Raw genomic sequence first — 25027 nt, forward strand, 5'->3', positions numbered from 1 at the left:
CAATATTTATATACCACTCCCCATTCAAAATTTCAGAGCAGTGTACAAGATAAAATAAAATAAAAACAGAATAAAACACTTTGAAATAGATTTTAAAAGAAGCAAAATAAAAAGTGAACCTTGGCTGGTCATTAAGGAAAGGCTTCCTGGAATAATGATGTTTTCAGGAGGTGCCGAAAGGAATACAAAGTGCCTGAAGAGTCTTCAGCAGAGCTACCACACTGAAGACTCTTCCCTGGTGGACTCCAATCGGAGGATGGGTCTATGTGGAACCACCAGGAGCATGCTCTCGGATGACCTCAGTGACCAGGCAGGTTGGTAGGGGAGAAGGCGCTCTCTCAGGTATCCTGGTCCCAAGTTGTTTAGGGCTTTATACACAAGTACAAGCACCTTAAACTTGGTCCAGTAGCGAATAGGCAGCCAGTGCAGTTCCCTCAACAGAGGAGTTACATGCTGAAAAGGGGCAGCTCGAGACAGCAGCCGAGCTGCAGCATTCTGCACTAGCTCCAGCTTAAGACAGCAGCAGGGTTGTCATTGGAAAAGCTTGAGAAGAGGCCAGATGAAAATCTACCAAGAAGAATTTAACTCTAATATAATTTGTTATAGCAGCAAGCTAGACAGCCCCTCCTTTGCATGCCTGTTTTCAAGCTCTGCCCAATGCAGAGGAGCAGAGAGAGTCCTGCTGTGGGCTTGGGTGTAGGCTTAACCTGCTACTTTTTAGAGTCTTCCTATGCTCTGATGTTCAACCCTGGGGATGAGGCCAATGAGGAATTGTTTGTTTCTTATCACACTGAAAGAAGCAAAGATATCTATCAAACTTACATAATATAAGCTTAAGCCAATTTTAAAGCTTGCCAAACAAACAATGCACTATTTGCTGCCATAAAGATGCTCACAATGGCAAACCTATACATGTCTTTTCAGAAATAAGTCCCATTAAGTTCAATGGGGCTTATTCCAGTTAAGTGATTAAAGGATTGCAACCTTGATATAACTGGGTATTTTTAAAAGCAAGGACTAACAAAATTTGATAAGAGGACTATTGATGGCCATTAGCTGCAATGTGCATGAGATGCAACCTTCCAATCAAGAATCCAGCCTTGGTGGCTGCAGTGGTGAATTACAGTGGATGAGTTGTCGTAAACCTAATTTATTGGTGCCCACTGCCCATGCAAGTTGCTTCTCTATTTCTGCATATAAAGTTTCACAACTGTTTGCAAGTTAAAAACCACCGGCAAGTGGAGAAAGGCTGTACTTCCTGATCTGCTGATTTCCATGTGGGCCCTTGTTGCTGAACTCAATTGCCAGACTCCTTTTCTCTCAGGAAATAGGATTTGTTCCTGGTCTTTTTTTACCTAGAAGCTCTGTCCTGCCATTCCTCTTAGTTATGGTAACCATATGAAAAGGACAGGGCTCCTGTATATTTAACGGGGAAAGATTTTAACAAGTGCCCTGCCCTCTTTTAAATCTAGTCACTCTAGTATAGCTCCTGCACCTTTAACTGTTGTGATGAAGAGAAAATTTCACCAGATTCTCCATATATACAAATGACACCTGCTGAAATTCCTTTTTCTATGCAACTGTTAAAAATACAGGAGCCTTGTCCTCCTTTTCATATGGTCACCCTATCTTAGTGAAATGTCTCCTCTGGTGCCTACATCTTCAGATTGGTGAGGTTGAGCACATCAAAGGGGCTTCCCACATCTCCTATCAGTTGAGAGTGAGGAAGCAGTAGTCATTTGTTCTGCACTTTGTATAGCAGTGGTAAAACCAAGAGAGACTCCAGAGTGCTGGCAGTGGCTGGTGTGGGAAGCTCTTCAGCGACTCTCTTCTCCTGCCTCAGTTGCACATGGAGGAGGGAGGTCTGGGTTCCCAGGGTTGGACTGGCTGGCTCAGCCTGGGGCTCATGTGTGAAGGAGGGCTGTGGGGAAAGACTATGGGGAAAGGCAAGCACTGTCTCAGCTGAATTCCCCTTCCACCCTCCATTTTTCTTTACCATTAATTTTATTATAGTCATCAATTTAAAAAAAAATAGCTCCATCACCCGGGAGTTAACACGCTCCCTACCTTGCTTCTCCACCCGTGTTTTCCTTCAAGTTACTTCCTCTTTCAAGAAGAGGAAGTACACAAGTAGCAGGAGGCCCATTGAATCCACTGTTCTAATGGCGCTGCTTCTCCTGCACACAGCAGGAGAGAGCAGTGATTCCGAGTTTTAAAAAACATCGGACTTAATGAGGTTTTGTTGTTGTTGCGCAAGGAAGGCCAGAAGGGGCGCGCGGGAGGCAGACGACTCCTGTGAGGGACTTGAGCAAACTCCGTGAGAGCCCAGTAACGAACGTCCAATAAAACGCTCGTGGGATGGAGCTTTCAGCCTCAAATTCTATACATATTTACCTGGGAGTAAGTTCTATAGAACTGAATAGGACTTATTTCTGAGTAAACATGCTCAGAAATAAATGTTGCAACCCACAAGCAGTCATAGGAATTTCTCCCTGGGACATCTGCTGTTCTGCAGATTTACCTGCAGGTGGGGCTGCCTGCCTGTGTTTTAACCGGTTGCTCTGAGAGAACACAGTAGTTGACTGGCCTTGGGAAGAAGGCAATAATAAAGACCTACCTAACCCTGCTGATCTGGACTAAGGGCCTTGAACTTGATGCTGCCTGTAATTCTTTTAGCTTCATTCTGTCTATGACATTGTAGATTCAGGGTTAAATACCCATGGCTGGGTACTTGCATGGCCCTGTTATTTATTTCATACATTTTTAACCGTCTCTTTCTCCAGGATTTCAGATTGGCATTCATGGCGTTCTATCCTCTTTAACCCCACAACAACCCTATGAGGTAGGTTAGGCTGAGAGAAAGTAACTTGCTCAGGACCACCCAGTGAACTTCATGACGGATTAGGATTTTGAACATAGGTGTCCGCCTATCCTAATTAACTCATCTCTTACTCCTTACTCCACTCACCAACCACAGGAAAACTGTGTCACCTGCAGTAATAAATCAAGAACTAATAGAGCAGAAATTCTAGGAGTGAGGAAAGCCAAGATTAACACTGAATGTTAACACAGGATTGATCTAGGACTGCATACAGATGGACATATTTTGAGTGGTGAGACCCCTGTGGATCCACACTCGCCTCTATTTGGTCAGGCATACAACTTTCTAGGAGAATCAAACTCAGGAGCATCTGAATCTTCCTGTTTTCAGCAGAAACCTGCTGTATATAGTACTGATTGGATAGTCCCTGTGGCAATCACAAAGCCGCTTTCCTTCTCATCTAGAACAATGCTTGAAATAAATAAAAAGATTGACTTCTTAAAAAAAAAAGTTCCAGATAAAAGTTTAACTGGTTAAACATTCTGGGCACCTGGAGATATATATAGATATAGATATACATATACATATATACACAACATTGAATGTTAACACAGGATTGATATAGGACTGCATGCAGATGAACTTATTTTGAATGATGAGACCTCTGTAAATCCACACACACCCCAACTGAAAAAAATTAGGGAGGGGGGAAATCCATCCTGGGTTTCGAGCCAGGTATGGTATGACCAGTTCATATGTAATGGCAGCAAACCATGGGTTAATTAACTCAGAATTTTGTTGCTGCAAATACTACTGCCTCTTAATATGCCACATACAATCAGCCTGATGGAAGATTGCTTTGTGTTATTCGGACCCAGACACTATGGGCTAATCATGGGTTAAACATTCCAAAGTTTACCTACAATTAGTAGGTTAACTTTGGGTTGTTTAACGCACAATTAACCTATAACATCCAGCTTTGGACGTCACAGGAAAATCTCCAATCGAGATGCTCATAGGTTGCATATTCAAAATGGTGGTGGCATGCACCAGGCACGCACCACAGCAAATTATGGGTTAAGCTAAGTGTGTCAATAGAGAGGTGAAAGTGGGAGAAAGCAGAGCTTGCATTGCGGCAGAAAAACCCACACAAGGGGTGCTTCTATTTATTTATTTATTACATTTCTATACCGCCCAATAGCTGGAGCTCTCTGGGCGGTTCACAAAAATAGATATCCACCTCCTACTGTGTGCTACCAATCAAAATTGTGCAACCATTCCAGCTTTTCATCCTGAATATTTTTTTTCAGGTAAGAAAAATGATGGAAGTAGAAGTGGGTAAACACAGGAGGGCAACAAATAGAAGGGGACCATGACTGAATAAAATTCTGTGTTGAGGCCAGGTGATAACAGGGTAAAAGCCTCATCTGGAAGCACCCAAGCTTCTTATCCTGTAACTGCAAGGTTTCTTTTGATGAGGGTATGTGTTTGTGTGTGGGTGTGGGTGGTAAACAGTCACAGTAACAGACAAGGTTGGGGTCTTTTTTTGAAAGCAAGCTTTGAACAAATTCCCTTTGCATTGGGAGTCTTTTGTAAAGGACATTGCTATTGTTCCTTGAGCTACCTCAGTAGTGCAGGTACTACTTTAGGCTTGGATGATAGAGGGCCGTTGCTCAGGGACAGGCATAGTTTAGGCTTGCAGGATCTACTTATTAGAGTTTTATCAGTCAGAGCCAGGTGCAAAACAGAGATTCAGCAAGTGTACATACACTACAAATTAAGGAACAGATTGCCCCAGAGCACATACTCAGCCCAGGAATTTATGATCAGTATCAGAACCAACCTCACAAATTCTTTCACATAAAACCCCACTCCTAGTTTCCCTCCAGCAACCTAATTTAGGAGGGAAAAGCTTTTTGTTGTTACTGTTAGACAACTGGGTGTGAGGAACCCTTGCTGATCTACTGCAACTCATCCAGAGATCTACCAGTAGATCCATGCTGGCTGGGGCATGCTGGGAATTGTAGACTTTTTTTCTGTCTAAACATGCATAGGATTGGACCCTTATTTTGTTTTACATTTTTCTATGCCACCCTTCAAGCAGCCTATGCAATAATGTTTAGGCAGCTGCCCGTATCTTGTACATATCGGATGGATTTTTGTTGTTGTGGCCCTATTTGTACTTCTGTACAATCTATTTTAAAATATTGTCATGTAAATCTCTACCCTGTTGTCAAAAAGTAACCAAACCCGTCCTAAATTACAGTCCTATTTAAACTGCTGCTAAATAAACAACTGCAACTTTATTTTGCAGTTTTGATTGCTGCACTTCATGTGACTCTGTTATCGTAGCTCACTGAAAACATTCCTCAAAGAGGGATTTGCAATCGACGCCAGCACAGCCTCTCGGGTTGGCAGCGAACAGTTAACTACCATTTCCAAACAACAAATTGTCAATTGGTTTTGCGCCCACCTTAAAGTAATTTGGGCCTGTAGTAGGGCCACACATGGAGGCAGAGCAGCCCTTCCCTGATCCCCCATAGAGATCAAACGGGCAGCTCAGCCAAAGGATTGCCTGGAAAGACGGTGGTGGGCGAGGGGAGTGCCCATCCCCAAGAAGCAGGGAAACACAGCAAAACAGAAGTCTTCCCTCTCTGGAGTAGCTTGCTATGCTCCTGGTTCCACGGCAGCACACAAATGCAAGTGTCTGACGTGACAGGCAGGTTCTCTTTCCCCTGTGCTCAACAAAGGGACCTGGCTGTGCACTGGCTCTGAGCTCCCTGCAGTCCTTATGAGCTGTTGCAGGGAGCCACTGAGGCAGAGACACATTTTGGAAGGGGACTTAGGGTGTTTCCAGACACATGGCTCCTAGTGCTGGCAATCAAGAGCCATGGGGCAGCTATTTTCCTACTTTAGCAAAAATAATAATAAAATATGCTAAGAAAAAAGGTGAAAGAACGGTGGGAAAACACAGGAGGGTTACACATGGAAGACAACATCTGGACACCCCCCATAACCTCTGTGTTTGTGGGAGGGGGATAACTCAAGAAAAGATTCACCTGCAAGCACCATCAGAGTCAGAAGTCCTGAACCCACTAATCTGATCCTCTAAATCAAGGTGTTTTCATGCATGCTCACATTCATCCCTTCTAATGCTTCCCTTTCTTTTCCTCTCCTTACTGCTCCACGTTTTCTTAAATGTAGGTGGTAAGCTACATTCCTTGTAAATTGCCCTCTCCTTTCTGTCCCACATTCAATATCCATTCTGGAGTCTTTTGACATCGAATCTATGCTCCTGAGTTCAATCATGTTGGTGCCAAAGGACCCAAGAACTGTCAAACAGCCCGAAGCAGCTCCATAGTTCATATAACCTGGTCTACAACCTCTGATAAGGAGAGCCCCACCATTCTAGGGAACAGGTGCCATATCCAGCAATGTTGAATAATTATGCTTCTCACACCAGTAATTTTTATCTGCTCCTGTTGCCTTCATGCAGGTATCCTGCATCTCACTAGGTTCTACCATTACTCATAACCTGGGGCAGTGAATTCCAAAGGCTGGCCCAGTTTGCACAATCATGGTGGGGGTAAGAAGCCACATTGGCTTCTTTTCCCCACTGTGCATGCTGGGGAGATTTACATAATTACCCTTGTCAAGTCGGCTTGCCATGTCAGGCAAACCCAGCGAGGGTGGCTTGTTGTTACGGTTAACAAGCCATCCAGAACCTATTGGCTGTTCTGGGGTGGCTTGTTAACCACAGCAGCAAGCCACCCCTGCCAGCTTCAGATGACATGGCAAGCTGTGCCACAGAGGGTAATTACACAAATTCCACCAGCACACATGCTTATTTCCCCCGCCATGATCATGCAAACCAGGTCATTGTGACATTATCACCATTTCACTTGGATGCCTACTTTTAGGATGGGTGAGCAGTAATAGTTTCCCCAAACTATTAATTTTTGATACAAAATGCTCCCTCTGTTTGGGAAAGTTCATTTCTTTTCTTCTTCTTTTTTGTGGTGTGTGTGTTTCAGTCCTTCGCTGCCTCCTCAGTCCTAAACAGTGGGAGCATATTCCATTCAACTCAATAGAATTTACTTCCAAAGAAGTGTGCTTACAACAACTGTGTGTCTCTCTCTCTCTTTCTCCCCAAGCCATTTTTGGTGTTAATTATGTTTTTCATGTGAATCCAATAATCTTCTTGGCAAGCAGTAACGTGGGGGGTGGGGTCTATACATTAAAGGATCCACAAATCATGCCAAGACTGGCAAGATTTATATAGAAAGCATGATTATGGTTCCTACATGTTGGGACAGCACCCTATTTTGGGTCTGGCTGAGAAATGAGACGCAGTGGGCATCTCTCTCTCTCTCTCTCTCTCTCTCTCTCACACACACACACACACACACACACACACACACACACACACACAGAGAGAGAGAGAGAGAGAGAGAGAGAGAGTGCATGAAGTCTACCCAGCAATGGGTGAGAAAACTATTCTTGTATTTCCAGACAAGCACCAGTGCCTCACTGTGCTACTTGGCACAACCATGCATGTCAGCTGCTGATCGGTGGCTGATTGATGGCCCCAATTGGGCCTGCTGGAGCAGGGGCGGGTACTGGCCAGCGGGATGAGTCACTGATCAGGATGTGTTTCCTCCTCCTCCTGCCCCCCCACCATTCTAAAACAGCTTTGAGAAATATGTTGATGATGAGTGTCTTTGGAAGGGATTCGTCTTCCTTTAAGCCCCCTTCCCACTTGTATACAGCATGAGGCGTTCCCATGATAACCATCTGGCAGACTGAGGAAGTCAGCTGGTTTGTGGGTGAGGCACCCCAGTGAGTCTGTCTTAGCAAACACTTCCAATTCCTCTGTACAGACTGGGAGTGGTGAGTAAGCAACTCTGGAGTGAAATGTTGGGGGCGAGGTGGAGGATGTGCTCCCCTCCTTCTAGGACAAAACCACCCACTGTGTGGCCCTAAGGATATGTCTGCGTGTGCAATTGCATGCCTGCATGTCTCTGCTTGTGCTCAAAGGCATACACACCTCTCCGTTTTGGCCTGCAGGAGGCATACATAGAGGGAGAGTATATTTGCAACACTTCTACAATATGCTAGATAACAGTGAGACTTTCCAGAATTGTTGTTCCCTCTAGTAATGGCGCTGAAGTAATGTTCACATAGTCCAGAGAACAACAGCAACAACAGCAAGTTTTGCCTAAACTTCTTTGATTACAGGGCCCTAACTTTTATCTCTCTTTCATCTTATTGTTTTGTCAACTTAATTTTACTACATGATTACGAGGGTCTGTTATTAATCTCAAAGCACCTGCACAAAGCTATCAGTATTGAGTTGCATAGTACATGGGTCCCTTCTTTGGGTGCTCTTGGGTTATAGGAGAATAATATTTGCATCAGCATTTTCAGTAGGTTCATTTTTAATACACATTTTCTGTTCCTACCACTGGGCATTTTATTTTGATTTTTTTTGTCCAGAGGCCTGCTAAGCGTCTTCCTCACAAGCAGGTGAGTAAAGGCGGGGTTGGGGGGGGGGGTTTCAAAGCTATTCATGCCACTAATTAGCAGGCACTTTTCTTTAGAATGAGGGAAATAGGAATGTTTCCCCCCAGCCAGCCGGGCCCCAGGAATGAATTGGAGGCAAACAAGCAAGGGGATAAAGGGGTAGGCGGGTGTTTTCCTGCCTCAGTTGGCAACTGTTTCCCTAATAAAAAGAGAAACATACTTGAGGAGGGGGCTGAAGACCCTAATTAGGAGGAAGGGGATTAGAATAGTGAAAAGGAGGGCTTCTTTCTCCCTCTGGCATGTATACAGGATCCCTGAGTTAATAGAAAGAAAGGGCTTTTGGGGAGTGGATGGAGTCAGCATGGGAGGGTATCGTCCCCCTTACTGATACAGCTCAACTGCCACTACTGCCACCACCACTTAAGAGAGGATGGCCTAATTTAGGGATTGGGCACTGCCCAAGTAGGCAGTATTGCATTTTGATCCAGCAAAGTGCCTGACATTTTTTTAAAGCAGAGTTTAGGTGGTTTGCCCCTGGATGGTTTCAGTATAGCAGTTGCGTCATATAGATGACCTGCCACCGTTCTAAATCCACTCCAGGGTAAACCCCTAATCAAGACAGGCTAGTTGTTTTGATCCTTCAGAATGGAAGTATATAAAATTTGGATTCTGGTAATTATTTCAATCTTAGAAATCTTTTTTGGCCAGGGAAGGGAGGGGTTGGGACTTAGGCTGCTATCACACTAGAACAGCATCACTCACCATCATCCATTGGTAATCTTTCTGAGTGGTCCCAGTGCTTCCTCCACCATTTTTCTCATTGCAGAAAGGCCAGCCTTTTAAGAAGAACGGAACAAAAGCTCCACCTCCACCATTGTAGGTGCCCTTAGCTCTAGGGTGACCATATGAAAAGGAGGACAGGGCTCCTGTATCTTTAACAGTTGCATAGAAAAGGGAATTTCAGCAGGTGACATTTGTATGCATGCAGCACCTGGTGAAATTCCCTCTTCATCACAACAGTTAAAGCTGCAGGAGCTATACTAGAGTGACCAGATTTAAAAGAGGACAGGGCACCTGCAGCTTTAACTGTTGTGATGAAGAGGAAATTTCACCAGGTTCCCCATATATACAAATGACACCTGCTGAAATTTCCTTTTCAATACAACTGTTAAAGATACAGGAGCCCTGTCCTCCTTTTCATATGGTCACCCTAGCTTTACTCTGTTGTTGCGCATCGTCATGCACACAGACATGCAACTCTAGTGAGCACATGTGTAATGACAAACGAACTCTAAGGGGGGCTTTTACCGGAGTGAAGCGAGCACACAGAATACACTATGCTCTTAACAAAGTTGGGAACAGCATTGCAGCCTTATTTCCTACCTTCACACAAAAATGGTTCTCACGATAAGTTTATTTATTTAGGGCACAATCCTGTGCATGTTTAGATAGAAAAAGTCCCAGCCAGCATACTGGAAGTTGTGGGACATCTGTCTGTCTAAACCTGCATAGGATTGTGCCTTTGAGGTCAAAGCTAGCACTTTGAATTGGGCTCAGAAGTGAAGAGGCAGCCAGTGCAAAAGATATAATATTGAAGTGACCTGCTCCAAACATGTAGCCCACAACCATCCAGGCTAGGGTAACCATACGGAAAGGAGGACAGGGCTCCTGTATTTTTAACAGTTGTGTAGAAAAGGGAATTTCAGCAGGTGTCATTTGCATGCATACAGCACCTGGTGAAATTCCCTCTTCATCACAACAGTTAAAGCTGCAGGGGCCTGGCTCTATCTTATATCTGGTCACACTAGTATAGCTCCTGAAGCTTTATCTGTTGTGATGAAGAGGGAATTTTACCAGGTGCTGCATGCATACAAATTATACCTGCAGAAATTCCCTTTCAGTTGGAACTTGACAGCTTTTGGGCTGTCTTCCTACTAGCTCCAGGGCCTTGAAGCCACACTTTGTGATGGATCCTCTGTGTTGCTGACCTTTGGACTGCATTTGTGTTGGACTGCTAACCTGTGTTTTGACCTTGACCACTTCTCAGACTCTTGGTACTTTCCTCCTTGACTGGTAATGCTGTGCTCTTGACCTTTTTGCCTGGTGACTTCTCCTGCTTTGAACTGCCCTTTTGCTGGGCTGATAAAACTGTGCATTGATCCTTTGCTTTCTGGGTTTGCTAAATGGACTTGCCCCTAGTTTCCCATAGTGCTGAGCCCCAACACAACCATAACTGGACAATATCCCATTTTTTTACTAGAGACCTGAAAGTGGCTTATAGTATTTATAAAACATAGCTGATGCAAGAGGAGCCACATGCTCAAAAACAGAACTGAAGAACACAACCAGCTCCGCTTGAAGAGGAACCAGCATCCCACAGGGCAGTTGATGCCAGTTGGCCAAATGGAGGAAGGGGGCAGGCCAAATGGAGCAGGCCCTGGTGTTTTCTTTGCCTGTGCCTATCTCCCTCCCCCCTTCTTCCTTGACTTAACATAACAACTAAGGATAAGTAAACTGGGGCTTTCATTTCCCCATGGACTGTCAATACATTCCCTCCTGCATCTGGCAGTAAAGACTTCTGCTTAAAGGTTTCAACATTATGGCCTCAACAACTTCTAAATAAGATTGATTATTATGTACTGTGCCCCTTCACCTTGGAAAAGTGTCCAAAGTATGAAAATAATCAAATAGGAGTAGGCACAATGGTTCAAGGAAGGAGCCCAGTGATAATATTAGTAGAGGACAGAGTGCCGCAAATTGACATCATGCCCAGGCATTTTCATCTGCTGAGAAACTTTTGAAAAGGTTTCATAGAGTGGTGGCAGCTGGGAGGCAGACAGAACTCTAGTGGGGTTTGGATTAGAGGGTACAGCCCTATTCTCCCAGACCACACAACTACCACAACAGAGTGGAGTCTGGTGGCTCCAAAGTCAGTGGGGTGGTGAATCTACTCCAGGTTTCACTCAAAACCATCCAGGACTCTAAAAGAAGACTCCAAAGAATCCTTTAGGATTCTGAGTGGTTCTGCCTGACAGCTGGAGAAGATTCACCACCCCACTGACATCGGAGCCACCAGCCTCCACTGCAGCACCATCTAAAATTACTGTTGTCATTCCTTCCACTGGCAGTAGCAAACATTATGTTATTTTCATGTTCATCAAGTGTAATAAATAGTTTATGCCATTTTTTCACAGTCAGTGAATACCCTTAATTTTTTGCCAGCATAATGTGTTGTTTGTGTCTTACTTCAGGAAATAGTCAACATGGAAAACAGTGCAGTGCTTGGTTGGTAGTACTCCAAACAAGTCAGTCTGTTGGCATTTTATTCTCATGTTGGAAGTCCTACGTTTGAGGGGGGGAATCAGCAAAATTATGCCTACAAATGTCTTTTTGGCATTGACTTCCACATTTCTTCAAAAGTCAGGTCACCAGATAGAATATTATCAGATATTGTCATGCTACTCTCTCCTGCTTTTGTAAAAGTTCTTCTGAATATGGCCGTGTTAAAGGTGATCACCTAGCCATCTTATGAAAGAACTAGCTGTACCCGGCATAACATATGCCATTGTTTATTAATTAAATATCATCGTGGGGGGCGCAGGCTGCTTGGAGGCCACCGATACAGCGCCATCTGGCAGACCTGGGGGGCAGGGAGCTTGGGGGGAGGGGGAGCAGGTGTCCCCCTCTCCCTGGGGTTCCTGTCAGACTTAGGCCACCCGCCCAGCTCGCATGAGATTAGGCCGGGGCCTGGGCTCGCAGCAGGCGAGTGGCCTCCCACCCAGCCACCAAGGGCCCCGGCCATGCCTCGCTCATGATCCGGACCCTCTCCCCAGGGTTCCTGTCAGCCTTGGGCCACATGCCCAGCTCGCATGAGATTAGGCCGAGGCCGAGGCTCACAGCAGGCAAGTGGCCTCCCACCCGGCCACCAAGGGCCCCAGCCGTGCCTCGCTCATGCTCCGGACTGTGGTGCTGTCCCCTTCATGGGGGGTTGGAGCGAAGAGGCAGAAAGGGGGGTGGGATTACCTTGGAAAGCCCAAAGGAGTCAGGCGAGGGGCTTAGCAACCTGAATCAGCTGACATTACATGTTGTTACTGTTGCTTAGCAACCTGTATCAGCTGAAGCCTTTACGGAAACATACCTAAGTGTTAGATAGATAGATAGATAGATAGATAGATAGATAGATAGATAGATAGATTGATTAGGTTGGAGCTGCATGATGCATCTGGGAGGTTTTCCTCTTCATCAGTTGCCTCAAAGGCAGTCTCTGTATTAAAGTCGTTTTCATTTTGATTTTGTTAATCTGCTCTCCTAGTTAGTGTATTGCCTGAGCAGAATGCAGAAAAGCCTTGTGTTTTTTTTATTGATTAGTGTCATTTAACATTTGGTTCCCTTTGTTTAACCTCCTTATGTTTCTTTCCGGTTGGTTTGTGTTTATAGCCAGCCATGGTACTGTAGTGTGTCTGTGTGTGTATACATGAAACATTTACTTACATAAATCCTACCAGCAGCACTGGCTTTCACTGCCCCTGGGATCAATGTCACCTGATTATGATTCACCAGCTGTCCTTCCCTCCTGTCAATGCACAAGGAATTCTGAGACTGGTATACCTTAAGAGAACACAAATTTCCCTGTATCTCAAACTTTGTGCCGCACTTAAACTGCACAAGCGAACCGTCTCTGTTCAAGAAAGTCCTGGGCCAGCAACTCACTGTACATAATGTGGCTTGTTTTATTCTAACACTGCTTCTGATTAGCCCTATTGGGGTGTTAGGTATACGCACATTCAAAGAACACATGGGGAGGGCGGGGCACATGTACCGGTCCTGCTTCCGACATCCCTGCCTCCCACGACTGATCTTTACGTATGAATTTTTAGCATCAAAGCCTGAAGGGAGATTCTAAGTGAGTTTGGCTAAACATGCTTAGAATCTTCCCTGCGACCAGATCCCTATACAATCAGGGTTCCCGATTGCAGGGAGGATACGGATGAATGCGATTAGAAACCCCCTTTTAGGCCTTCATGCTAAATGCACTATGCTGTCTGCACTTTCTTATTTATTTACTTAAAATATTTATTGGCCACTTTTCAGGAGAGAAGTCCTTCCAAGATGGCGTACAGTAAAAACCGATACGGTCTTAAAAAGCAATAAAAACACAGTAATCAGCAATTAAAATTAGCAACAACAGCAAATATATCAAGGGAAGGCCAAAGTAAAATACTATGTTTTCAGGGTATGTTAAAAGTTCTCCATGATGGGGCCTGGTGAACCCCCAAGAGCAACTTATTCCAGAGGTGTGGGCTACTGTGGAAAAGGCCGTCTCTTGTGTGGTCACCCACCTAACTGTCCTCACAGAGGGGCAAAAGAGAAGGCCTCTCTTGTTGATCTTAAAAGTTCGGGGAGACTGATATGGGTAAAGGCAGTCCTTCCATCCTAAATCAGTTAAGGCTTTAAAGGCCAGATCCAGCACTTTAAATTGGGCTCAGAAACATACAGATAACAGTGCAGCTGGTGCAGTATATGTTTTATATAATCTAATCACCTCACCCCCACCAACACTCAGGCAGCTGCATTCTTCACCAGCTGAAGTTTCCAGACTGTCTTTAATGGCAGCCCCATGTACAGTACACTACAGTAGTACAACTTGGACATATTTACAACAAGGGGCCAGAGAGATTTAGCCCCATGCTGCACACCTCATATGAGTTATGGTCTTCCTCTGTGATATTTATAGACTGGTAGTGGTGTGCTCCAGTTGGGTGCTGAGTTATACTATATTGTTTCTACACAAGGTATTTATTGTGCACTCGTGATTCCTCAGTCATGTTTGTGGGTGCTTTACACAATGTTGTTATCCTTCAGGGCCTCTCCCTTGCTTTGCAACTATTTTAGTGGGGTGGGTTCCCCTAACAAGGAAAGTTGGGTAAATCTTGAACGGTATCATGAACATCTAGTGTATTTCTACAATTCCACTACATACAATGCCACCTAGTGATTTTGTAATGGAACATATAGAAAGGCATAGAAAGAAACCCCATGGGGGGTGGGACGTGTAAAGGAGCTGATATTAATCCCATACAGAATCTGGAAGAAGCCTTGGTAAAGTGGTGGGTTCAAAGCCTCATGTAGAAAAGCCCTGTATGCTCTGTCAAGGCAATGGGGCATTTGCTGATATAGGGGTGCTTATTTTTTACATTTCCCCCATTGCTTTGAAGTCAACAGGAGGGAAATTTCCTGTTCCAGGAGTGGGCAGGTGCAATGTTCCAGTCAACAGGGGTGTGTGGCTTGGATTGAAAGGGGAAAAGATGTGATGAAAGTGTGTTCCTCCACTGTGATCCCCACATCCCACCCACATCTCCACTTTGTTTCAGCCATTCTGCTGGTGTATCTCCACCAGTGGAACAATTCCACTCCTGGAATATTCCACCAACATATCTGAGATGTTCCATGAATATATCTGTCATAGCAGGGCTTCTACCGAATCCTGTAGTCCCTCAGCCAGCAGCTCTTGGGTTGTGTCCTAAGATTCTGAAATTTCAAAAGGCAACCTTTTGTGTGTGTGATGTACAAAACCCAAACAACTCTGGACTAAAAAAACAATGGTTTATTATTTCAATATTTTTCCATCCCATATGGAAATGGAAATGAATTTTGAAACATCAGACTCTCGTGTGGGATGGGGATTCCATTTTTGGCTGTACTCTAGCACAGACATGCTCAGGAGACTTGCATTGTTCAGAGAGCTTCCAGATGTGGGGTTGTAGAAGGAGCCTTGAAGAAATGAAATATTCAACAATAACAGTAAGAGCTCATTCAGGAGAAATATTGGAGACGGGCTGCCCTGCCTAATTGCCATGAATTCATCACGTTTGCACAACTCCTGGCTAAATTGTTCTTTAGTCCTGATTTCTGCCCAGATAAACAAAAAGTGGTGATTCTCTACACCGCCAGATCTATAGTAAATGCAGATCTTACAATATGGGGGGGGATATGTTTGCAAATGTTTGGACTTCTTTGTTTTAAACATCCAGCTCCATAGTAGAGGGAAAACAAATCTGATGAACTCTCTCATTTTTTTTATGGAGGTTACAAAATAGTTAGACTCTCCTTTTATATTATGAATTTATATAATTTAAGTCATTCCTGCAGGAGTGTGTATATATATCTGCATTCCCATGTGGAAGGAACACATAAACCACTGCTCAGCAAGTACTAGTCCAAACTGGTATTAAATATAGAAATTTTTTCTACATGAGGTATTTGTTGACCCTATTCAGACAACATGCTAAGCCATAGTGGTTTAAGTATTTTGAGCAACACATTAAGGCTTAGCATATCATGTGAATCAGCATGCTGTGTGAACCATTCCTAACAATGCTGTCTACATAACCACAGTTTTAACATGCTCACTAACCATTTGCTGCAAATGAGTTAGTGGCTAACCATGGCTTAGCATGTTGTCTGAACAGGCCCATTGTGTGCTCATCATTGCCTACTCATAGTTGTTTACAGGTCCTTTAGATGATGTCAAGATAATCCAGTTTTGCTCCTATTTTTAAACAGTAGTTTTGGTGAGTTTTTTTTTTTTAAACAGCAAAACACTTTTTGCTTTTGTGGTTATATTGTGAGGTTATAGCTAGAGGTTATATTGTGGAAAAACAGCAGCAGCGCTTAGATCTTCAGTCTGCAACAAAACCAAAAGTGGATTAACAGCCCTGTGTAGAAAAAGCTTAGAATGACTTCATTTATAATACTGTAACTGCTGGTATTAAAGACTGCAAAACTATACATTTTACATACAAATGTCCTCCAGAATGTGATGTTGTCTCACCAAAGTAACCACGTGAACATAAATTCCATTTTGCAACAACACATGTTGAAACCCATAGATTCCAAATTATTCTGTTCTTTCACCTTTTCCACCTTGATGTGGCCCCTCATAATGTAGTCAGCTGGGATAGGACTCCAGTTAAGCTTCAGATGCCTTTTCTATGCCATCTTCAAGGTTTTGCTTCAGCAGTATATCTTCCATATTAACCTTTTAGCTCTCCTGGGAAAGCAGTGAACCAGGGATTAGGGATTGAAAAGAGGAAAACCTTTGCTTGTGGATAGTGTAGGTAATTAGGGACAACTTTGTTTCCAGTAGCCACTAGCCTTCACCAACCACACAGGTAGATATTAGTACTCCAGTAATATACATAGTTAATCCTGTATTGTGTGGATGCCACACATGTACACTTATCTATATAGTAAACAAAGAGTTTTCAGTTTTGCTTCTTATCTTCTCTAGTATTTTGAAGCCTTCTATCCATGTAACTATGCATATGGAAGCACTAGAACACTAGCTGATGAAAGAGAATGACAGCACAATCCTATATACATGTCTACTCAGAAGTAACTCCTGTTCGGTTCAGTGGGGCTTATTCCCAGGTAAGTAGATCAAGTAATGCAGCCTGGGTTTTGTTGTTTTCCTCACTGGCTAAGTGATGATAATTGTGTGTGTTTGCTTTAAAGGCTCTCTGGCAACTTTTGTGTAGATAGGCTAGAGAGACTCTCCCACCCACCCCAGTATTTGTACCTGTCATCTGGTCCATCATAGCAGTGTTTATACTGACCCATTCACCACTAGCGGGTGGGCACCTATTTTGGAATAAATTTTGAATTTTGGGTATCTGGGAGTCTTTCAGAGCAATCCTGACAAAACCCATAATTTAATCCCAAATTCAGAATCATTATCTTCTTAGATATTCTAAAACAAAGTGATATTTCAGCTTTCACACTGCTTTCCATCAGGCAAAACTGATCAAGGGTTTGGGTAGGCGCAAGAAACCTGTGCCAGGTTAATTGGTTTGAGAGGTTTGATAATCTGATTAGGTGCAATTGTTGTCCCTCAACCAGGGATTTAAAGGCCCGTTACCCCGGCGCGTTAATAGCCAATCAAACACACGTAATCCATTTACTTCCGATACTGCAGTATGGGGGTGCTCTCCGGTTCCATAAAATGGAGGCGCCCAGAACAAAGGAATCTCACAGTATATATATAGGCCCTGACTACAAGAGGGTGTTATTCTCTTTCTAACCTTTCTATTGGTCAGTTCTGGATTAGCAAATTAAGTTATGTTCAATTTTCAAGTTAAGGTGCACAATCTCAATGAGTCATAGGTTACATTCGATGCTCTATTGGTCGAAAGTTTTTTTCTTTGTCTGCTAGGACATGATGTCCACCATTAAGGAATGCAAATGTGGCATGTAGCCACCTGTAGCCAACCTTTGGCAGAGAAGCCATCTTTTAACCCTTGGCACATTACATTCATCAGAGAGATTAAATCTCTCCCTGGGACCATCACTATGTTAGTTGCTTGCATTAGAATAATCATAAAGGATCAATTAATATGACCTTCATATTGCAGAACACTATTCTAGTTCTGAGGCTCGGATACTGAACTGTTTTGCATGATCAAAAAACAAACCATGGTGGCTTTTTAAAATCCAGTAGCAATACAAGATGTTTATAGAAAAGTAAATCCCACTAAATTTAATAAGAATTATCGTGTATTAAGTGTGTTTAGGATTGTGACCAAAGTAAATTTGCGGCTGGGAACTTCACAGCTCACATTTGTGTGCTTGCTCAGACGTTTGTGCTTAATCGTATTTACTCCCAAGAAAGCATGAGTGGAATTGCAGCCTAAATCACTTTTCTTTTCTTGTTCTTTATAGAACATTTATAATAAACCGTTATCACTGTAGTAACTCGTTTCTCATGTTCGAATACTGGCCTTTTATCACGCAAATGAGAAATGGTTTATTATAGGCCAGCCATCGAGCTCCTCGAGCAATTCCGAAGTTGTTGAGTGATCGATAGCTCAGCGCTCCGCTCTCTGTCCCCACCCTGCGGGAATCGATAGCTCGGTGCTCTTACACTGGCTTATTTTCTCTGCAAGTCCTCGGAGGGAGATCGGTTGTTCGGTGCTCTCCCTTAAGGCTGTTCATCGATTCGCTCCACGAGTAAACACGCGGCTGTAAGTTTATACACGTTTTGTTGGCGGAGCAAGCGAGAAAGCGTCCCGGAAGGGAGCTGTGGTCGTTGTGATTGGTTCCTGGTCACACCGTGAAACGGAAATAGCCGGCACCTTGTTGGGATTCAGGTAATAGGGATAGGGGAGTGGGTGCGCGGGCAGAGCACTGAGAGGCCATCCTGCCCATACCTTCTTCGCTGTGAGTGGCCAGAGATGGACTCGGTCAGCTTCACATTCCCGGCGTCATAAGGAGTTTGACGTTGCCAGTGGATCTCAAAACACCGCCTCGTTCGCTTTTGGAGTAGAGCAGCCTTCCTCAACCTGGAGCACTCCAGATGTGTTGGACTACAACTCCCAGAATGCCCCAGCCAGCTGGCTGGGGCATTCTGGGAGGTGCAGTCCAACACATCTGGAGCGCCCCAGGTTGAGGAAGGCTGGAGTAGAGAGGGACTGGAAGTCTCTGGGGTTTGGCACACAGAGCGTGTTAATAGCATGGCTCGGTGATGGAGCACGTTCAGCTTACCTAGTTCAGCCTGCATTCATACCCCTCCACAGCCCAAAGACATAAGGCAAGTAAGAACACAGGTATAATAAGACTGAGCATGTGAAGGGTGTCTTTCCCTCAGCACTGAGTTACCACAGCTTGCCCTGCCCCAGCAGGTTTGAGTTCTGGTCCTGTCAGCCCATCAACCTGCTCCTTCTCAAATTAACAAATAGGAGCATACAAGTGAGATCATCATCCTTTGTCAACAGCATAACCTGTTGTCTCCCATCAAGCTTAGTAAAGAGGATATTAATTGGGAGTTGTCCTCCAAGACAGTACAGAAACCTGTTGGTGGATTCAGAGGCAATTACTTCTCAGTGCTCTGATCTGGTTGTAGGGCCACTAGCTCTGCACTTTTTTCTTCAGGAGTGATAGGGTTGTAGTCAGCTGCCTGTGTTTATGGATTGTTCTCTGTTTCACTTTTTCAGATCTTTACCATGGAGTTCCAAGCAGTGGTGATGGCAGTTGGTGGTGGATCCCGCATGATGGATCTGACCTCAAGCATCCCCAAAGCTCTCCTTCCTATTGGCAATAAACCCTTAATATGGTACCCGCTCAACCTGCTAGAACAAGTTGGTTTTGAAGGTAAGTAACAAACATTGCAGAATTCCACAATATGATAATAATGAATGATACTAAGAGGAATAGGTAGATGACATAGGACTACACTTTTGTGAGTCATGCATGAAGAACAAAAATTGATGGAGGCCTGATCAGATTGTTACACTTGTAACATATTTTAGAGGAGCTTTCCCCAACCTGGTGCCCTCCAGATATTTTGGACTACAACTCCCTGGATTCTTGAACACTGATCATGGTTGCTGGGGCTGATGGTTTTGAAGTCCAAAAACATCTGGAAAGCACCAGTTTGGGGAAGCCTGGCATAGCCTATGGGGTCATCGTCTAGAAAAAATTGCCAATTTCCTATAATAATTGCAGCCCACTGATCCATTTTTCATCCAGACTTGGGTTGCTGTATACATTATGTCATACCAATTAGGGTAAAGTAGTTTAATTGTTTTTAATATGATTAGCTCAGATTAACTGGGTTTGTAGGATTCAGTTTTTTTAATGTGCCTGTGTTGTGGGTATTGAAACTTCCAATGTATATAGTGTGCCACCGCCTCACCCACCCTGGTCTGATTATTTATTTTATGGAGTGCCAGTCTGTGGCACTGGCAGCAAAGGAGTGTGGCGCGCCAGTCTGTGGCACTGGCAGCAAAGGAGTGTGGCACATCTGACTAGTAGGAAGGCCTGCAGCCTGGCTGTGGCATAATTAAGTCTGTATTATTCTTGTTCGCCTCTCCAGTTCTTTGCTACTGTCTGCCCTGCATCTCAGTAGGCTACAGGCAAGGACGCTGCACATGAGTTATAGTCCACTCTAGAGCAGAAGTAGGCAACTTAGTGCCCTCCAGATATTTTGGACTACAACTATCATGGCCAGTGAGCAGGGCAGATATTTTGGACTATAACCATCATGGCCAATGATCGAGGATTATAGGGGTTGTAGTCCGCAGAATCTAGAGAATACCAGGTTGCCTACTCATGCACTATAGAGATACTGTCTAACATGACTTGTGTCACATTTGCTAAAAAAAAAGTCTGCTGCCATTGATTTATCCTTGTTTCTTCCAGCAAAATCAATATTCATTTTGTCTTTGTCTGCATTTACAACACTCTAAGATAGGATCTGAATTTCAGAAGATTTAAAATGTTATTAATTAAAATTAATAACTTTAATTTACATACGCACTTTAATTTACATACGACAAAGTTCAGAACAAAGATTATTTTGACCTCAGTTTTTAGAAAATGCTTCATTCTTCCTATCAGTTGTGGGCTATAAATAGCTTTAAGTTAGGGATTGGTGGAAGGTACATCGGGATCTACTAGTAGATTGCTGGATGATTTGCAATAGATCACTCATAATTCGTTTAACAATAGCAAATACTTATCCCTGGGGAGTTCTCCCCCATTTGTCTAGGCATTTATTTCAAAAACTTTATAACATTTTTACTAAACTCTGGAGGCAAATTTAAAAGCCCAAGGTTTACTGTGTTCTAGTAGAATAAAAGTTTAAAAGAAGATGATAACTAGCTGTAGCTTTCCATTTAGCATTTTTATTTACCACTAATGTAAGTGCAGTTCAAAACAAACATGGTATTTGATCTTTTGTCTTACAACAGGCAAATAATATTCTATTGGTCAGTAAGCTGTAACCTAATGATATTAATTGCATAGTAATTAAAATGTGTGCTAGATGTGTTTTTCCAACACATTATATGTTTCTAACCTGGCTATCAGTGCTGAATGAAGTATCGTTTGCTACTTAATATTAGATAGTCTTCTCTTTTGTTCAGGTTTTGTCTCAGACTTTAAAGCTGTCATATTCCTGTCCCTATTTACTATGTCTTAACTATCACATAGTTAGGAAACTTTATTACCTTTAAAGCCCTACGTGGTTTGGGTCCAGGTTACCTGCATTCAAGATCGCCTTCTCCCGAACAATCCACCCCACACACTCAGGTCTCTGGGAAGGGTTTACTCCAGTCAGCCACAACTAGGCTGACAACTGTTACCCAGAGGACCTTTTCTTCTGCTGCCCCCAGACTGTGGAATGGCCTGCTGGAGGAGATTCGTCAGCTTAACACTCTTTCCGAGTTTAAGACAGCCATAAAGACTAGTCTTCTCTTGCAGGCTACCCAGATGAATTTTAAACCTAAGATTTTAATATGTTGTGATTGTTATTTTAATGTTGTATTGATTTTATATGCTTTTTTAACTAGTTTTATGTATTATATTATATTTAATGTTGTTCCCCGCCTCGATCCAAAGGGAAAGGTGGGTAAGAAATAAATATATGATGCTGATGATGTTTCTCAAAACAGTTCCCAGTAATAAAATTAGATCCATAGACAGATTATATTACCCTCACAGTAATGGATCCAGAATACTACATGCTGTGACTGGTATTGAACAATAGTATCAAATGGCTCCCCTGAAAACTTGATTTTGTTCTGACTTTATACTGTTAGTTTTACCCTACCCAGTGCCTGTTTACCCTACCCTGTGCCTGTTTGCATTCTCTTCCCCTCCTTATTGTTTTATTATGATTTTATTAGAATGTAAGCCTATGCGGCAGGGTCTTGCTATTTACTGTTTTACTCTGTACAGCACCATGTACATTGATGGTGCTATATAAATAATAATAATAATAATAATAATAATGGTGCCAAAGGGAAGTACTGGGGGACAGGTATTCTTCAGAGCGCTCTCTGCAGTCCATCAGGTTTTCCAGCTACTCCAGCTATAAAATTTATATGTAAATGAAGTAATGCACAAATGCCTTTTTGCAAATGTATTTATTGTACAGGAGCTTGCCAGGAGCTGATACTGATTGCAGTGCCGAAATGGGTTTTACTGTCCCAAAATGTGTGAAAGGCCCTGAAAGTTGGTGGCTTGCCCAAAATGTGGGTTTCATGGCCTAATGGTGGATTTGAACTTTGGTTTCCCACATCCAGATTCAGCGTTCTAGATGCTCCTCTGAGTGTTAAATTGTGAGGCTCTTATGTGCCTATAAAACCATGTGTCTCAAAGAATATATATCTGTGTTAGGATCTAGCTGTCTTGTTAAATTCATGGAATGTCACATTAAGCAGAGGTGTCACCACATCCTTACGGTCTTCTTCCATTTTTGGCATCTCTCTTGTACTTTAATTATGAGGTCCTTTGGTGAAAGTGTTGCTTGTCAGGCTCTAATGCAGGGATATGGAATGTGTGGCTCGCCAGATGTTGATTGATTGCAACTTCCATCATCCCTCACCATTGGTTATGCAGGATGGGGCTGATGGGAGTTGCAGTCCACAAACCATTCAGAGGGCCACACGTTCCCCACCTCTATTCTAGTGTAACAAGTATATAAAATTAAATGTTATAAAATATCTGCAGGGAATGAATGTTACCCATTCACAGCTTGTATTTTGTAATTCTTTTTAGTCAGGAAAAAGTGAAATTTCTAGCTTTGCCAGTATTTTCCATTTAATGAGAACTCTGGAGCCTTGAAGAGCTTGATCAAATTACCAATTCACTTGCAAAGGTCTTTTGGAAGTTTTGAGAGCTTTAAGGGATGTTTGTTCAGTTCAACAGACAAGCAGAATGGTGTATAATTTTTCATAGTTGTACTCACCTCAACTTTTCTTCTGCTCTTTAGAGGTCATTGTGGTTACAACGAAAGACGTTCCTAAAGTGCTAAACTTGGAGACAAAGTTGAAGCTGGATATTGTGTGTATTGATGATGCCGATATGGGGACTGCAGACTCGTTACGACATATTCATGCGAAAATAAAGGTATTACTGTCATTATTGCTTTAGAAATATTCATTTCACAGTATTTTGATTGTTATAAACACGAGTAATGTTCATATGTGTAATAAGAAGAATGAACGATACAATTAATCTTGGTAACTTTTTAAAAACTAAGTATAAGAACTTGTTGTCCTGCCCATTGTTGGTTCTACAAATGATATTTCCTTATAGTTGTGTTTAGCAAGCCTTGCCAAAGGCAAATAGTGTCCCCTTCCCAATAATTAACAAGAGGCCCAGTCTTCTGAAATGTTCTTCTGCATAAGCTCTATTTGAGATGAACAGGAACTGTGCAAGAGCATTGCCTGGCACTGATTCAAGCCTAACTCCCACACACCTGCTGTTAATGACCCCCGAAATCTGCAGCCTGGGTCAGCCATCTGATTTTGCCTAATGGCAGCCTCCCTTTTCTTCATTAGCTATACCTCAATATTCCCAAATTGACTTCCAGGTTAGAATCTACTTCAAGAAGGCATGCAGACAATGGGATTTAAATAAATAAATAAATACCGTATTTCTTCGATTGTAAGATGCCATCGATTGTAAGACGCACACTAATTTCAGTACCACCAACAGGGGAAAAAACCCTAAGACACACCCGCGATTCTAAGACACCCCCCATTTTTAGAGATGTTTATATGGGGGGAAAAGTGCGTCTTAGAATTGAAGAAATAGGGTAATAATTTTGTAGCACTGGAGACATTTTGGAGTACATCCCAGGTGCTGAGTAACTATGTGGGCAGAATTCTTGTAAAATTGTTTATTTTGTTTGTATGTTTGTTTCTGGATTTATATCCCACCAACAGATTCTCAGGCAATCTAAAACACAAGCTTTCACATATCACAGTAAGCTGTCCATCCTGGCTTAATAAATTATGAGGTTTATGACCAGCATAGTGATGCGTGCAGTCCAATTGCTCCTGCATCGCTCCTTTGCTTTGTGCAAGCAGATAAATACAACCTACAATTAAGCATAGTGTGCCAATACATCCAAACTGGGGTCTGTAGTTAATTGCTTCCAAATCTTAAATGCTTGTGTAAAGGCTATAAGGAGATATCATTTGTAGGAATGGTGGGAGCAATTAGCTTGCATGCACTAGCACGCTGCTCATGAATATCATGGTTTATTAAGCCAGGATTAATTGTTTACCATGATGTGCAGATGCACACAACATCTTAAATATGCTAATTAAAAGCCAAATTATGCTTTTTAAAACTTAAAATCCCCCCCCAATTAAAACAATTACTGGTGCATGAGAAGGAAGGTGGAATTACTTCTGGAGAGCCAGTGTGGTGTAGTGGTTAGGGTGTTGGATTGGGATTTGGCAGGTTTGGGTTCTAACCCCTACTCGGCCATGGAAGCTCACTGGGTGACTTTGGGCCAGTCATTGACTCTCAGCCTCACCTACCTCACAGGGTTGTTGTGAGGAAAATATGGAGAGAAGGAGGACTATGTGAGTCGGCTTGGGTTCCGTTCAAGAGGAAAAAAGGCAGAACAGAAATGTAATAATAAATAAATAATAAATAAAATAAAATCTCTGGGGAACCATAAGGAGGGGCTGGAAGCTTTGCTGAATTCTGATCACTGGCTGCCCAAATTCTATCTGTGGTTTCAGTCTTCTATAGAAACAGTTTACATATGCAGAACTTTTCCTCTCTAACCACAAGAGCTTCTGTTTTCTTTTTTAAGGGAGCTCACAAGCCTGTTGAAGTCATCATATTGTATAATGCAGGATCTTTCCCCCATTTTGCAGTGCAGCC

At 43.0% G+C, this 25027-nt stretch overlaps 1 protein-coding gene across 3 annotated transcripts in view; it reads left to right on the top strand.

The window, feature by feature from the left end:
- Positions 1-16750: 16750 nt before the first annotated feature.
- The window catches only part of EIF2B3 (eukaryotic translation initiation factor 2B subunit gamma), a 90193-nt gene continuing 81916 nt past the window's right edge, over positions 16751-25027 (top strand). The window contains exons 1-3 of one of the 3 annotated variants that reach the window (XM_063118586.1): positions 16751-16774; positions 19333-19489; positions 23115-23251. In XM_063118586.1, the coding sequence (XP_062974656.1) occupies positions 19342-19489; positions 23115-23251 (285 nt within the window). In that variant the 5' untranslated portion in view covers positions 16751-16774; positions 19333-19341. Of the gene's footprint in view, positions 16775-18384; positions 18490-18574; positions 18583-19332; positions 19490-23114; positions 23252-25027 lie in introns of those variants that run through there. The other 2 variants (XM_063118595.1, XM_063118603.1) reach the window with 2 other exon arrangements.

The sequence above is a fragment of the Elgaria multicarinata genome, chromosome 1 (assembly GCF_023053635.1).
Source record: "Elgaria multicarinata webbii isolate HBS135686 ecotype San Diego chromosome 1, rElgMul1.1.pri, whole genome shotgun sequence".
Classification (NCBI taxonomy): domain Eukaryota; kingdom Metazoa; phylum Chordata; class Lepidosauria; order Squamata; family Anguidae; genus Elgaria; species Elgaria multicarinata.